This window comes from Bidens hawaiensis, unplaced genomic scaffold (assembly GCF_021521415.1).
Source record: "Bidens hawaiensis isolate Kalapana, Puna unplaced genomic scaffold, B.hawaiensis_p1.1 tig00031777_1, whole genome shotgun sequence".
NCBI classification, from domain to species: Eukaryota; Viridiplantae; Streptophyta; class Magnoliopsida; order Asterales; family Asteraceae; genus Bidens; species Bidens hawaiensis.
In genome coordinates this window covers 74,219-90,702 of record NW_027495372.1, presented here as the reverse complement: position 1 = coordinate 90,702, position 16,484 = coordinate 74,219, and the positions used below count along the sequence as shown (strand labels likewise).

Below are 16,484 nucleotides of genomic sequence, written 5' to 3'. Positions count from 1 at the left end.
TTTATAAGTGAATGAGTCATTGGCGAGTTTGCTAGCTAAACAAGACTCATAGTCGTCAAAAGAGTTTGGTCCTGTGGATTCAAGAATCCCTATGAATTGGAGTCTTTTAACTCGTGCCTTCTTATGTGACTAAGTCGGCAATGCCATAGAAACATATCATTGATGACAGATCTAATACGTTTAGAAATATTAAATACATTATTGTTAATTTGAATATCAATCTCATAAATACCATTTATAGAATGGTAAATGGTTGTGAGTAGAGGAGAGAGAAAATTTAAAGAGATGAATAAATTTTGAGTAAATTTGGAGGAACACTATTAATCATGTATTTATTTTTTAATATATTTGAAAGTGCTTGTGAGTGGAGGAGAGATAAAAGAAAATGATAAAGATGTAAAATATTATTATTTAATGGGAAAATTCCCAAATAAGCGTTTATGAAAACGTTTTTCGGGTTTTAGGTGCCATTTGCAAGAAATTCTCAAAACATGTATTATAATCTAGTCGTGACGACTAGTTTGTATAAACAATTAAAACTGGACACGTGTCTATAAACTAACTATAACGAGCAGATTTACTAACCATCTACTCGTCACAACTAAATAAGTTTTATGCATCGTAATCAATGCCCACGAGTAATTCATAAGTTCTTTAGTCGCGATGAGTAGATTGTAAGGTTAAACTAGTCGCGACGAGTTAACTACTAATAAACTACTTGTGTGGGGAATGTAAACCACGTAAACTAGTCGTCGCGACTAAATGACTTATGAATTACTCATGTGCGTTGTTTACGAGGCATGAAACTTATTTAGCCGTGACGAGCAAACGGTTAGTGAACCTGCTCGTTACGGTTAGTTTAAGGGCACATAACAAGTTTTAACTGATTCTACAAACAACTCACGTGTAATCATAAACTACTCGTCACGTCTAATTTATAATACATATTTTAAGAATTTCCTGTAAATGACACCTAAACTTTGAAAGAAACACTTATTTTGAGAATTTACTCTACACTAATTATTATATAAATAGAGTAGTTGTAAATGATGACACTACCATAACCATTAGCTTTGCCCCGGGTAAGTAAGATTTGATTTGATTTGATTTGATTTCATTTCATTTCATTTCATTTCCACCCCTTATTGGGGCGAAACCCTAATCAAAAGGTTTGGCCACACCATACCATACCTCCTTCTAGAATCTGCATTTTTTCTTAACTGTTTGCACACCGTACCTACCTTTTAATAATAATAATAATAATAATAATAATCCTGATGCTTGTTTTTGGTGAACCTAGGGTTTCATGATATCACACATACGTCCAATCGCCTACTGAAGGAAGAATTCGTGAGTATTCATTCTACTATGCGTTTCATGTTTTATGTATGTATGTATGTATGCTGATTTCATTGAGGAATTTTGTATTTGTCGGTTCATAATTCATCTTTTTTGATTTAGTGTTTCATACTGGTAGCATCTTCATCTGCCTCTGTATTATTATTATGTGAGATTTACCTGATAAAATTAGGGTTAATTTTGATCAAAGTAACACTTGTGCTTTTGCTCATAGGGTGCAAACGCCCGACCCTGGCTAGTTTAACTTACACAGCGCTAGAGCTCAACTTGTTTAGTATTTACAATCATTTCTTACACACATATGTATACATACACAAGTTCGTCTCATCTATATACCGCCATTGTTACTCACCTTCAAATCAAACACCACCCTAAGCCATCATTAAAGCCGCCTCCAGTTGCTGCCCTTCTCTTCTAACGGTAGCCGGTGGAAACCACCATGAAGCATATGATTGACATTTGACACTCGATTTTCTTTTTTTTTTCGGCTAGGTTTTTCCGATTTAAGGTTTGGGGTCCACAACTTGGTGGGTTTGACTATTGGAGTTTTGTGAGAGAGATACATTTGTATTTATCTGATTTCAAAGAAGAAAAATAATGATAAGAAACTATTAATCTGAATTCCATCATGGATAGAATTGTATTTTAATAAGGTAGTTTTAATGAAATGGGTAAATATGTAATGGATTTTTAAGGCTTGGGTATATATGTAATAAATGATCTTAGCTAGGGGATAAATGTAAATGCCTCTTAATTTTTATATATTTATTATTATTTTGATATGTTTTTTTTTAAGTTATAATTTATATATATCATAATATATATTGTTATGTAGTTATTGTTTCATTATATTAAATGCATTAAATAATTATTATAATATATATGTAAAGATAGTCATCCTATAATTATATTTATATACACATACACACACAAACACAACATAGTGTAATTATAGCGTAGTGTAATCACAACATAGTGTATTTACACTACGATGTAATTACATAATCACACTACTTGTATATATAATTACACTACTTGATTCGCACAATTAGCATGTTTTTTTAGTTTGCACGTTAACTTTCCCCTATATATATATATAATAAACATTTTATAATTCTCGTTTAGGCTCACGAACCGACTTGTGCTCGTTAGTGAAGCTCGGGCTTCGGCTCGTTTATTAAATGAGTTTATTTTTTAGGCTCTGGCTAGTTTAAGCTCGATCGAGCTTTTTCACAAGCCAATATCGAGTAGCTCGCGACCGGCTTGAGATTGCACCCCTAATTGCCAATCCTATAGTTTATGTAGTTGGTAAGTTTTTGTCATATAGATTGAATTATGCCTACCTGTAATGTAGCCTGTTTATGATCTCAAAGTTGCTTTTTATAATGGAAATGAACTATTCGGTACTGCACTGTAATCAAAGAATGTTGTTCTGCCATGATATATGATATATGAGTAACATGGTAAGTTTGATGCATTATATTGTTGATTAGGCGGGACCATATGAATTAATTGTTAACTGCTGAATGATATTTGACCAGGTTGGAGAAAAGTCAGAGATGTCTTCAACGAGTGCGGTCCTTGAAAACCGCCCCCTTGATCAGTGGAAAGTAACTGAGCTAAAAGATGAACTTAAGAAAAGGAATCTAATTACTAAAGGACTGAAGGATGAACTTGTTAAAAGGCTGGATGAAGCTATCCGTACTGAATTGGAAGACGGTAACCAAACTCATTACAATGGTGTCGGTGAGGATGTTGACCAGCCTGATTATGCAACAGCAGAGCCAGTTGTTTCAGAGAAAACCACCAGCATTGTTGATGACACAAGTGCCAAAAGCGAGAGCCTAGAAAACAATAACATGACTGTTAAGTTGGATATTAATGGGAGCTTAGAGAAAGATAACATGACAGAGAATTTGCGTGATGAAAACAGTGATAGGGTAATTGAGGTCAGCCAAGTAAAATCTGATTCTATTTCTATTGATACTGTGACAGTTACTGAAAAGATTGACCTAAAGGTTAATATAATTGCCGCTGATGATGACAAATCAGAACCTGTTGTTAAGCCTGATGATGTCAGCGTTGCTGAAAGTGTAAATATATTCAAAAAAAATGACAGCGGAGACGTGGGTTCCCCTGAAAAGCTGAATTTAGATAGAAGTTCTGGTGATGAATCAATGGAGGATCATGTATTAGAGAGTAAACAAGTTAATTCCATATCTGAGATAACAGAAGCGCCTGTGGTGAAGGATGGTGAGCTTGTTGATGTTATGGTTGACGATACACATGCTGCCAAGATTACTGAATGTAGTAAAGATGAAAGTGATCTTTCTGTGAGGCCCATAAAAAGAAAGCTTCATGGTAAACTTTATAATGAGATCTTTAATTGTAGTTTTTTTGCATGTAGTTGGTTATTTGAGTGAAAATGGTAAGTTTAAAGAAGTAACTTCTTTACTTCTTGACTTGCTTATATGAGTGAAAATGATAAGTTTATTCTCTATCTGAAATTGTTTTTGCCAATGCTACCTAAGTTTTCTCTTTTTAAAATTTTTGGTACATGTATCATCTTCAAGTAATTTCTTTTATCAAATTTCACTTTTGAATACAATGCTTCTTTTACCCATATAGGTACTTTTAGAGGTATATGTGCTACCTATGGATGGTATCATTACCATACCGATATGGTACCACCCAGTACCGAAACCAAAATTGCATAAAACCATAAAAAGCAAATTACTGGTATTGGTACGGGTATTTTGGTATTCTCTTGGTTTAGACCGCATGTGGATTTTATCTATAAACAATTAAAAATGATAATGTATGAGAAAACCAACATAAGTCCATCTTCATTAGCTAAAGAAGAAATCAAACAGTTTGTGTTATGTTTAACAGCTAATGAAGAACTCTGATTTAATTGTTTTGTCACTCATCTAAGCATTCAAATTGGAGTTATGTGTTGTGGATGAATGTTAACTATAATAGAAACAATCTGATTGCTTTTTCAGCTAATGAGGACGGACTTAGATCGGTTTTCTTGTGCATTACTTGCTCATGGTCAGTTGATTGTTTTTTGGAAAAATCCTTACTCGGTACTAAGCTGGTAGAATACCAAGATACTGGCGTACCATTACTGATTTTGACACTGTTAGGTAGTCGTTGTATGGTTTTATGCAATTTCAGTTTCGGTACCAGGTGCTACAGTACCGATATTATCCTTATCCATGCCTATCTACTTAGTACTATGGTTCTCTTAGCATTTTGTGTTATCAGTAGTTTACCAACTTTTATTTTAGTACTTCTGCTTTGTGTCACACTCTTATGTTAACTGTTGTATGTTATCTGGATACCATACTTTGTTTTGTGTCACACTCTATGCTAACTGTTATATGTTACTGAGTATGTTTCTTTCTTTCTTTCACCCACTCGAATACGAGCAAGATCAGAAGATATTCTTTTGTTGGTGGCCGTATAATTTAGTCATGTTTATTTTTGTCGTTTATAATGTTTCTGACTACTTTAACATCAACATAACATGTGTTTGTATGATGCCTGTTTGATGTTACCAGTTACCCTAAATAGCATGTGTTTTTGGTTTAGCAGCTTTAAATAGAATATAGCTCTCTTCTTCTATATCTATTTATAAATCACTCTCATGGCAGATCAAGAAGCAACAACAAACAGTGAGGTAGTAAAGCGACAATGCAAGTGGAATTCTCAACACCAAACCACTAATTCTCCCGTCTCTACTATGCCCAAGGATGCTTTCCCGGCTTCTATGAAACACCGGTTTTTAAAATCTGATTCTTCAGTTAGCCATGAGGGGCCAAAAGAACGTGTTGGTGAGCTATTCTATTTGCTTTCTGTTTATGAGACGTGGTATGATTCATCTCACACATTTTCTTGTTTGTTTGGTAGTTCCTCCATCATCAAAGGCTCCAACCACTTCTCTTAGAATTGATCGGTTTCTGCGCCCTTTTACTTTAAAGGCTGTGGAACAACTTCTTGGCAAAACGGGTACGGTGGTTAGTTTCTGGATGGATAATATCAAAACTCACTGTTATGTTATTGTAAGTTTACCTCTCTTATCTCCTACTACAAACCATATCTTTCATATGTTTTTTATGTCAAATGTTATGCTATATATGGCCTATTATTATCCTTAAATGTTAGTGGACTGTTTGTGAGAAATTTGAGAACGAAATTTAGTATTTACCAAGTTTAGGTGAATTGAAAAATGATTGGTATGTGTCTTTTTATTGAATTATTTTCTAAAAGTACTGTAAATTTAAAAATAACATGTAAAAGCAGGGCTAATTTTTGTTTTGTAGTAGTAAACCCAATCCCACCTGGGGTGGTTACAGTTTAAAATGAAATTTCTACTAATTTCAATCTAACATATAATTTAGTTTTTTTTAATAACTCATAATATGCATAATTTCATTCTCAAATTTATAGCTTTGCTAGTTCTGTAATATAGCTTTGCTGTTGGTGGGACTACACTGGGTATGATTGATTGATTGATATATAAAATGCATAATTTAATAGAAATCCAACTGTCCAAGTATACAGTTTGTGCAGCTTTTTGATATAAGTTTTATAAAAAAAATGAGTTGTATCCAAAATAAAGTATCTTTGATCATCATAATATCCAAAAATAAATTGTTCAGTCTACTTTCAAGTCGATTTAATATGATTATAAGTGGTTTTTCAACGGTTATATAATTGTTCATAGTCAACTTTCAAATATAATGGTTCACATTGGGGTATATGCATTATTGTAGGTGATAGTCTTCATGACATGACACATAATTTATAAAAATATGTGATCAGATACCTAAAATACTACTTAGCTGGTTAATCTCGCGCACATATGATTAGATATCTGAACTGTCCATCACTGTAAATTGAAATTAATTTGCTAGTTCTGTAATATTATGGAAGTTATAAATTTGATTTTCATCCACTTTCTGCTCATCTGCTGCAGTATTCATCAGTGGAAGAAGCTATAGAGACCCGAAATGCTGTGTACAACCTCCAATGGCCAAAAAACGGAGGCCATCTGCTTATAGCCGAGTTTGTAGATCCATCAGAGGTGAAGGCTCGAACAGAACCACCTCCAGCCGCCACAAAACCACCACAGCTATCACAGCTTCCTCCTCCACCCCCACTCCCGCTACCACCTCCACCTCCAGCCGCCACAAGACCACCACGACAAACACAGCTTCTTCCTCCACCCCCGCTCCCACTACCACCTCCACCACCACTTTACCATCCACCAGCATCAAGAGAACCAGCAGTAGCAGTAGCCCTTCCTCCACCCCCTCCCCTCCCTGAGAATATGAAACCGCCAGTCGTGACATTGGATGATCTGTTCCGGAAGACAAGAGCAACCCCTCGAATCTACTACCTGCCATTATCAACTGATGAAGTTGCAGCAAAACTGAAGAGGAATGAAAAGCAGTAGGGATTGATCAGAGTATGAATGAATATGTAAAGATAATGGTGACAGGTATTATCACACAGTTACATGTTTTCAGGTCTGCAGGTAGGAAGGAAGTCATGGAGCCGAGGAAGAAGAGGTCGTTTTGTGATAGTTGTCGACGACTTCCCATTTGTTTTAGACTCCAATGCCATGATTCGGTTAAGACTCGTATCTGCTTTTGTTTACTTCTTCATCTAAAACATTGATACATGCTTGTTCCTCCTCTACAATTTTCAATTGCAAATTTGACAAATCCAGATTCTTCATCTTTTGACACGTTTACACGGTAATGGTCTCTAGATTAATTTAAGTTATATGAAAACATCTCACTTACCCTCGTTAACATCGACAATCAATTGAGAAAATGAGTAACTCGGATTTGAATAGCCTTTTCTACTAGTAAATTCAAGGGTTAAAAGCGATTGCATGCTTTCAATACATATCATGATCTTTTTATTGAAGAGTGTATTATAGCTTATGCAATACATTAACATATTATAACCTTGCTCAAACGTCTTGAATGCAAATCGGTAAGTAGAAAAAGGTGTCCGTTAGTGATCATATTGATGATAGTGATACTATTTTGGCAACGTGCTTGCTTGAGTGGCCTAGTTCAGGATTAGAGAATCGACAACTATATGTGCATGAACAAGATTTTGTAAAAGTAATTATAATTTTTTTGGAAGTCGGTTTGGTTTCAAACTGTAGTTCCCCCCTTGTCTCAGCCGTTGATCTTAACTAGTTATAAAACAAAAACCTATCAAATTAAAATAGAATAATAATTTACAAGCCAATACCATTTTTAAACCAGTTAACCTTTGATATAAATTACACTTTTTACCAGTTTTCCATTTAACCCTTACCATATATGGCTATGCCCATTAAAATCCTTTTTAAGGAGAGCCTCTAACTAGGTGCACAAAAAACCTGAACCGGATCCCAACAAAAACCCGAAACCGGTTTGTTTTATATCCGGGTTTTTAATACCCGAACCTGTACCTGACCCCACCTGTAGGGTACGGATAGGGTATGCATTTTAGTACCAAAACCCGTAACCGAACCGGACCTGATTTGTACCCAGTAACACTCGAAAACCAAACCGGTTCCATACCCGGAACCGGGCTTTTCCAATACCTGAAACCGGGTTTTTCAAATACCCGATCTATATTCGAAATTGCCCGAAAAATAATTATAAAATACCCCAAAAATACCCCTAAAAAGTGCACCTCCTAAAAATTTCCAATCTATACCCGAAAAAACCCGAAAATATGGTTTTTTCAATACCCGGAAATAGGGTATTAAAATACCCGGTTTTAGAATACCCGGTTCTATACCCGACTCGAACCTGATACATAGAGTATGGTTTTTAGAGGCAATGCCCGGACCCGAACCCGTCCCGGGTATTGCTAATACCCGATTTTTCAATACCCGATCATACCCGAACTCGATTTAATACCCGAACCCGGGTTTTTCTAATACCCGATTTATACACCTCTACTCATAGTTGTTTAACTACGTAAAATAGATCGTTTTGCTATATTAGTTTGGTTTTATTTATTGTTATCATAATTGTTGTCACATTATAGAAATTTAAATATAAGTATTATATAGTAGGGAACCATTTTTTTTCTAGTTTTACATGCACCCGAATTTCTAGGGACGTCACTTGATACTCTTAAGACATGTATTTTATAACGGGTCACGGATTGAAGTTCATATATATACAAAAACCAGTTTTTATCCTTTGTATTACAGAGATTGTTTAAATTTTTCGTTTCTAATATTGTGAATGTATTTTTTTGGATTTTAGTGTATTATTGTAAGAAATTAATAATATACTTGAACCTATTTTGATTAATTTATGTTGGGTTATATTCATTTTTTATTGAAACGTTAAATGAATTATCTACTTAAGTTTTATATTTATTCGTTTAAGTTAAACTTAAAAGAAAAAAGAATAGTCTAACTAAATCCACATTGAGAGGGTTTGATTACGGGTTTGTTTTACATTTTACGTTTCTAATATTTGCATTTTTTTGTATTTTAATTTTATTTATGTAAGGAAATTAATAATATAAATAGAGTTTGATGATAAAAATGTTTTACAAATAAATGAGATGTTATAATCCGTTTAAAATCTATCTGGGTTTGACGAGACCCATGACCCGTTTATTTATTTATTTTTACTTAAAATTATTCAATAATTATAAATAATATCTTTAAAAAAACGGATATTAATTTTTAGTATATCTCTATTTTATAAGATTTTCATATCAAATATTTGGTTAGATTAATTTTTAATATATTGAGATGTTATAACCTATTTAATGGCTATCTGAGTTTGGTGAGGCCCATACTCATGAATTCGGATCAAATGCATGAGAAACCACTATTTACAAATAAACAATATGATGGAAGAGAAATAAGGAAGTTTCGTTTATATATATTACTAGTTAACGGGGGTTGTGTTTCTTTTTCGTGTATAATATTTATATTTCTTTGAATTTTAATTTTATTTATTGTAACAAAGTTAATAATTTACTTAGGGTTTAATAATGAAAGGGTTCCACAAATAAATGAGATGTTATAACTCGTTAAAAAGTTATGGATTTGAGACCCATGTCCCGTTTATTAGTTTTTTTTACTACAAAATTGTTTCTTAATATAAATAATATATTTTTTCTTAAAAAAACATGATATTAATTTTTAGTATATCCCTATTTTATGGATTTTCATATCAAATATTTTGTGAGATTAATTTTTAATATAATGAGATGTTATAATTACCCGTTTAAGATTATCTGGGTTTGATGAGACCCATTCTCGTGAAATCGGGTCAAATGCATGAGAAATTTTTAGTTACAAATAAAACAATCTGTTGGCTTGAGAGAATGTAAGAAGCAACCAGAGAGCTTTTAAAGAGTTCGGTTATATATATTTAAGATTAAGATTCTTAGTTCTATAGTTTTTCTTCTTTTCCCCCCTTTTTCTTTCTTTTTTCAATTTTTTTGCGCGCGACATATATTGTAATTTATTTACGTCCCTTTTAATATTTATATAGTTTTTTGAATTTTAATTTTATTTATTGTAAGGAAGTTAATAATATACTTAGGATTTGATGATAAAAGTGTTTTATAAATAAATGAGATTTTATACTCGATTTAAAAGTTATCTGGATTTAGTGAGACCCATGAACTGCTTATTTATTTATTTTTACTTTACCACAAAATTGTTTCTTAAAATAAATAGTACTTTTTAAAAAAATGGATATTAATTTTTAGTATATCCCTATTTTATAGGATTTTCATATTAAATATTTGATAAAATAAATTATAATATAATTAGATAACCCGTTTAAGGGTTATTTAGGTTTGGTGACACCCATACACATGAATTCGAGTAAAATGCATGAGAAACCTTCATTTAAGAATAAAACAATTGCTTTAGAGAATTTAGGAAGCTTTCGTTTATATATATTTAAGATAAATTAAAAAACAAAAGAAATAAAAATTTTAAAAAAGTAAAAAAACCAAAATTCTTATATTTTATTCCGGTTTCATATAAAAAACTTCGTCTTACACATATATATAATTTCATTTAATCTCTAGTTACGTAATGTACACATATGTACATTATCATTTACCTTATATTGTACATATGTGTATAAAAACATGTATGTACATATATGTACATATTATACATATATGTATAATTTAGTTAAACTGAGATGATTTTTTTTATGAAATCGAGATGATAAATAAGTATTTTGATTTTTTCATTTTTTTCATTTTTGCGTTTTTTTTGTTTTATGATTTTTTTGTGGTCCAAATTGGTTCTGATGGTTCTCAATTTTCAAAAAGTTCTCACATAATCCTTCTCTCTCTCTCTCTCTCTCTCTCACACACACACACACACACACACACACACACACACACACACACACACATATATATATGATTGATTTCTTTTGAGAACCACTTTGAGTTTTAAAAACTCGAAAAAACTCAACGTAACAATTTTTTTTACACACATAATACGTAAGTGTAAGTAACGTAAAAAAATTACGATAATTTTTACACACTGAATCGACTTATTACACATGTGTAACTAACATTTAAACTTGTGTAATCATCAAATATCTTTATTTTCTCTCATAATTCATTTTCTAATAAGATTTAATGTCAGTCACATATTTCATACCATTTAATTAAATGTGTGGTCCAAAATTGAGTTCTTAAAGTTCTTACAACTTATCAAGGTTCTCAAAATATCCCTCCCATATATATATATATATATATATATATATATATATATATATATATTCTATATTACATATAAAACATTTTAGATGGACAAAATGGTAATTTTACCATTTTAAGACCCAATAGGGAGACACCCCGCTATATTTATTGCCATCGGCGCTTATCAATCTTCCCATAACTATATTGAACGTCTCCGGTACTATTGAATGCTATCTATCATTCGGAAAATTGAAAGTCAGGGAAATTGAATTGGAAACGGCAATTGATAGGGTTTTTAATCATCCTCCTTCAATTCAATTGAATTGTTATCCGTTATTTGGTTCTGCTGTTACAAATCTCCCTCAGGTCAGGTGCCCTTAACTAGCAGCAGACGCTCCTTCTCCTCTTGATCCGTTTATAAGTACCATCGATCAATTTCCCTTTCACCTCTATTCTGTTAATTTCCTCTCATGCTCTCAAAGTTCTACTACAAATGCTAGATGATGATTAAAGCATGTTTTATTGTGTTTCCCTCATTGAATTTGTGTGTGCAACCTATCAATATCAATTTGATTTTCCCCTAATTTCAGCCTGTGTGAATGCAATTTTGGATGAATCTCCAACATGCGGGTGTTTATGGATCTTGCCAACAATAACAAAGATAAAAAATCCCAACTTTTGAGGTCCACGTGTGCATTCCCTTAGTATCCAAGAGTCTTTCTTTTACATGTAATTAGTGATCATATTTTATACAGTCACCGTTATTTTAGTCACTTTGGTCGAAAAAGGTTCTCATAGTTTCAACCTTTTGTTGATACAACTAATTTGAATAGCTATTTTAAATTTGGAATTGACCAACATTGGCTCATAATAAAAGATACCAGCCTTTTAACATCGACTACAACTTTAAATAATACTTTGCTATTGTTATCCGACCATATATTACTTTGTTTAGGGATTATATTTATGAGAAATCTTTGAGTGGTTCATATATTAAAGCAGGTGGCGCTTTTCTATGAGGATGGTCATCCCGTCGATGAAAAACTTCACTTTTATACTTGATAACATGAATTCTGATAGGTACATTTTTTGTGTTTACAAAAATTGGGAATAAAGTTTTACTTCAACTTTTTAACTGCTTTTCTTAACAGTTATAGAATGCGAGCTTGATAATGTACTTAATATCACTTATCCTTTGCGGATTATAATCACATTCTTTGGGTGTTTAAAAATGCAGATTGACTATTTTATGCACTGCCACTGCTTGGCTGCGGATGATCATCTTAGGGTTATAGAAATTGATCGATGTCAAAAGGTCAAATCAAAAACATTTGTAAAATACCTTTACTAGCTAGGGCAAGTAAGGTGTCGAATCCACAGGGTATCAGTGGAAAGTGCTAATCAAATTCAATACTTAAAAATTAATTAACTAAGCGGACAGACGATGTCAAGCGGTTTAAAAGAGTAGTTTGTAAACAATTATGTGAAAATAACCAAACTCCAGGTTTCAGGTTGTGGAGCAGACTAAACCAATTGATTAAACTTATATGGAAAATTCATTTGATTACACCTATAATCAAAAGACTAGATATTTGACCTTACTGATTGATAGAATTTAATCCGAACAATTGGTTTGGATATATAATAACCTAATTGATTACCAGTTTTAGGGTTTGATAAATATAAGTGATTTAATGGCTAAAGATAAACAGGTCAATGACTCAAAGAACTTAATCCTAAAAGTTGATGACCACAAATCAATAAACTGATAAAATCACAAAACATTCAATTACGAAAAACTGTTGAATGCATAAACAAACATAAAAGGTTAATCAACCGGATGATTGATCAACTCTAGTTCCAATACAAAGATTCAAATACCAAAAGGTCTTGCTTACAAATACAACCCTACTCCCGGAGATGGTCACAAAAGCTTTAGCCTAGCATATGCATCTTGAAGATCTTGATTCTTGGTTGAAATGTTGTTAACATGAATGATTGTAGTGATTGGTAGGTGTTAGGATGATGTATGATGTTGGAGAAGATGTTCATGGATCAATCTTGTGATTAGGATGAGTGTTGGTGGTGTAAGATGGCCTCCAAGAAGTCCCACAACTGATAATAATTGAATAATATCGACTTTAGGGTTTTTGGTCTTTATATATGGAAGAAAATCACCCAAAAACCCATTTTCCGTCAGACCAGACCGTAAGCTACGGTCTGTGATGACTGCTTTACGGTCCTGTCCTGCTAGGCCAAAACTGTTTTCTTAGTAAAATCTTCATTTCAACTCCGTTTTCCTCCCCGTTTGCGGCCACGTCTTCGTATTTCAATTCTCTATCATCTCATAGATCATTACTTTCATTTCCACTCCATCATGAATGCTCCAAATTAGCTTCTTTAAGCTCCGTTAAGCTCCGCACACCTGTAAATAAAAAACCTATCAAAGTATTTGTGTTCGATACATATAAACAAGTAAAACACACAATATAAAACACTGAACGCACATACTTTTACCCACGCATCAGAAATCACGAATGGTGGTAGTTTGGGCTATGCACACGTGGCCTATCATGGAGGAACGAGGTTAATTGTATCTTCAAAATTTGCTCTTCATGGTGCTCATACAAGTTGCGAGATTGATTTGAGAGTTGATTGATGTGAGAAATTCTCGAACCCAAGATAATTACTTTGTGTTTAAATTATCTTACTATTATAATATCAGTCAAATTAATTATTTACAAAATAAAATAAAAAAGTAGAATGAAAGAAGATTAAATGTTAACAGAGTAAGCAGTGAAATGTATTTACTTTTATTTTTATGGAAATACTTAATTGGATGATTTGATTGTTTCATGTATGGGTTCTCACTAATTTTGGTTGTATTTGGCAGCTTTATGATGTTTTATGGGTAACCACGTGGTGTTCTATTGGTTTATCAGGTTATAAAAGATACAATGGTTTTCTCTATTTCCAGCATAGTGGCTCGTAGGCAACACCGTCTTTGGTTCCAAAGTTTCTATGGTTTCATCGGCCACTGGGCTTCTCTACATGTTAGTTATAGATAAGGGGTAGAAGGCTATAGTTCTCCATACTACATTGATTCTGCAACTTGTGTCAAGCTTTTATGCACACCAACTGTTTGTTAAATGTCGTGTAAATTCTTAAAATCCGGTAACAATTAACAAATATGAGTTCTTCATGTAGTGTAGGACTTGATTTGAGTCTTGTGTTTGGGTGTTTGTTGCTAGTTCTTATTGCTGACCTTTACTATTTGTTGTGTGTCGAAACATGAAATGAATCTGACCTGATCCATGACGATGTTCCCACGGATTTCGAGATGAACGAACCACGTCTTGATCTTCTTCTCCGGTTTTGCTTGAGACCTGCAATGGCTTTTCGGGGGTGTGGAGGTGACTGCTAAGAAATCTCAAGGATCTCTTGTTTACAGACACAAAAATGGTTATGGTGGTGGCTCTTATTGAGAGCAACAACAACCCTTAATAAGGAGGTGGAGACCTCCTTATATAGGGAGCCTCATGGCCACCATCATGGTACCCTAATGGGCCTAGCCCAGTTAGGGTTACCTCCACAAAACCCCCTCAGCCCAATAATATTGTATTAGTCCATATAATAAAATAAGCCAGATATAATAAATTAAGGTCGTAAGCCGGGTTTAGTACCATACCCCTACAAGCCCCCCAAGTCCAGTGTTGCTCCTAGGCGTGCAAGCGTTTAGGTGGAGCGCTGGACTTCATAAGGTGTGTTAGGGTATGAGGGGGGTTTTTCCCCTTTCTTCGGCCTTGTCTTTATTGTCTCTGAGTTTTGAGAGGTTTTCTCCATGATGGTGACATGTTGTGATCCTTATGATAATAATGGTGCACTGGCATGAATAAGATATAGCACGCATCATAACAATAGTGGCGCGGGGCCTGATAGAAGATAGAGTGCGCATCTTGATAATAATGTAATGCAACTTGCGCGCGAGGCAGCTTACGAGCTATAAAAATGATGAAGCTTACGCGCGAGGCGACTTACGAGCTATAAAAATAATGAAGCTTGCGCGCGAGGCGACTTACGAGCTATAAAATAATAAAGTATGCGTGAGTTGCGGCTTATGAGCTATAATATGATGATAATGACTGGCCCGCAAGGGCCTCTTCTACGCAGGATGACTATCCCAACTTGTTTTCAAAATAATAATGTAGGCACAAACGGCCAGATAATAATAATGTCATAGGTGCTTGTGCGACTCGTAGCCGAACCTGCAAAAACATATCAACTAAAAGTGGATGTATTACAAGGTTCCCATCCTCGGGCAAATTATGAGGTGTGCCCAACCTACGTTGGCGTGGCCGTTTGGGATATTATTAGGCTCCCGACCTAAGATTCGGATGTCTTCCATCGCGATAATGTAGTGGTGGTATACCACGATAGTCCCCTAGTTCATTAAACTTGTAATATAAACTTGTTAATAAAGTTTTAATCACAAACGTGTATCGATAGTCCCCCAGTTCATTGCTGCTAAATAAGGTTGTCCTTATCCTGATTTGGATTAGACTATTGTCTCATTTGTTGTGTCGCTTACGCATAAGTTTTGGCTTTGTGTCATGCGCAGATGTTTCATGCGCTTGCGCATAGGCTTTGTGTCATGCACCACGCGCAGATGTTTCATGCGCTTGCGCATAGGCTGTGTCATGCGCCACGCGCAGATGTTGCATGCGCTTGCGCGTAGACTTTGCGTCATGCGCAGATGTTTCATGCGCTTGCGCATAGGCTTTGTGTCATGCACCACGCGCAGATGTTTCATGCGCTTGCGCATAGGCTGTGTCATGCGCCACGCGCAGATGTTGCATGCGCTTGCGCGTAGACTTTGCGTCATGCGCAGATGTTTTCATGCGCTTGCGCATAGGCTTTGTGTCATGCACCACGCGCAGATGTTTCATGCGCTTGCGCATAGGCTGTGTCATGCGCCACGCGCAGATGTTGCATGCGCTTGTGCGTAGACTTTGTGTCATGCGCCACGCGCAGATGTTGCATGCTCTTGCGCATAGGCTTTTTGTCATGCGCCACGCGCAGATGTTGCATGCGCTGATGTGATATGCGTGAGCATGTGATATGCGTGAGCATATGTGATGCGTGAGCATATGTGATGCGTGAGCATATGTGATATGCGTGAGCATATGTGATGCGTGAGCATATGTGATATGCGTGAGCATATGTGATATGCGCCACGCGCATAGGTTTTGGCATTGTGTCTTCATGACATCCTGATTTCAAGCCTCGTCTATATCTTGTGGGTTGACCCGCCCCGCTCGATGTTAAGGCGGGTGCATACCCCTTCAAGCCCCCCAAGTCTAATGTGTCTTGTCTTGCGCGAGCGAGGTAAGAGATTAGACTTA

At 34.7% G+C, this 16,484-nt stretch overlaps 1 protein-coding gene across 4 annotated transcripts; it reads left to right on the top strand.

The window, feature by feature from the left end:
- Positions 1-1,116: 1,116 nt before the first annotated feature.
- Positions 1,117-7,094, top strand: LOC143582551 (uncharacterized). 4 transcript variants are annotated; one of them, XM_077065084.1, is made up of 7 exons: positions 1,117-1,169; positions 1,301-1,350; positions 2,901-3,720; positions 5,019-5,198; positions 5,275-5,426; positions 6,344-6,819; positions 6,897-7,094. In XM_077065084.1, exons 3-7 carry the CDS (start codon positions 2,919-2,921, stop codon positions 7,045-7,047), a joined length of 1,761 nt encoding a protein of 586 aa, XP_076921199.1. In that variant the 5' UTR covers positions 1,117-1,169; positions 1,301-1,350; positions 2,901-2,918; the 3' UTR covers positions 7,048-7,094. The 4 variants fall into 4 exon arrangements, with proteins under 4 accessions (XP_076921199.1, XP_076921197.1, XP_076921196.1 ...); XM_077065081.1 differs by lacking the exons at positions 1,117-1,169; positions 1,301-1,350 and adding exons at positions 1,994-2,012; positions 2,611-2,822; XM_077065082.1 differs by having other exon boundaries at positions 1,123-1,350.
- Positions 7,095-16,484: the final 9,390 nt, after the last annotated feature.

Coding starts and splice junctions, on each gene's coding strand:
- LOC143582551 (XM_077065080.1), top strand. CDS start 2,886: ATGATATTTGACCAGGTTGGAGAAAAGTCAGAGATGTCTTCAACGAGT. Junction 3,721..5,018: donor CATAAAAAGAAAGCTTCATG/GTAAACTTTATA, acceptor CTCTCATGGCAG/ATCAAGAAGCAACAACAAAC. Junction 5,199..5,274: donor GGGGCCAAAAGAACGTGTTG/GTGAGCTATTCT, acceptor TTTGTTTGGTAG/TTCCTCCATCATCAAAGGCT.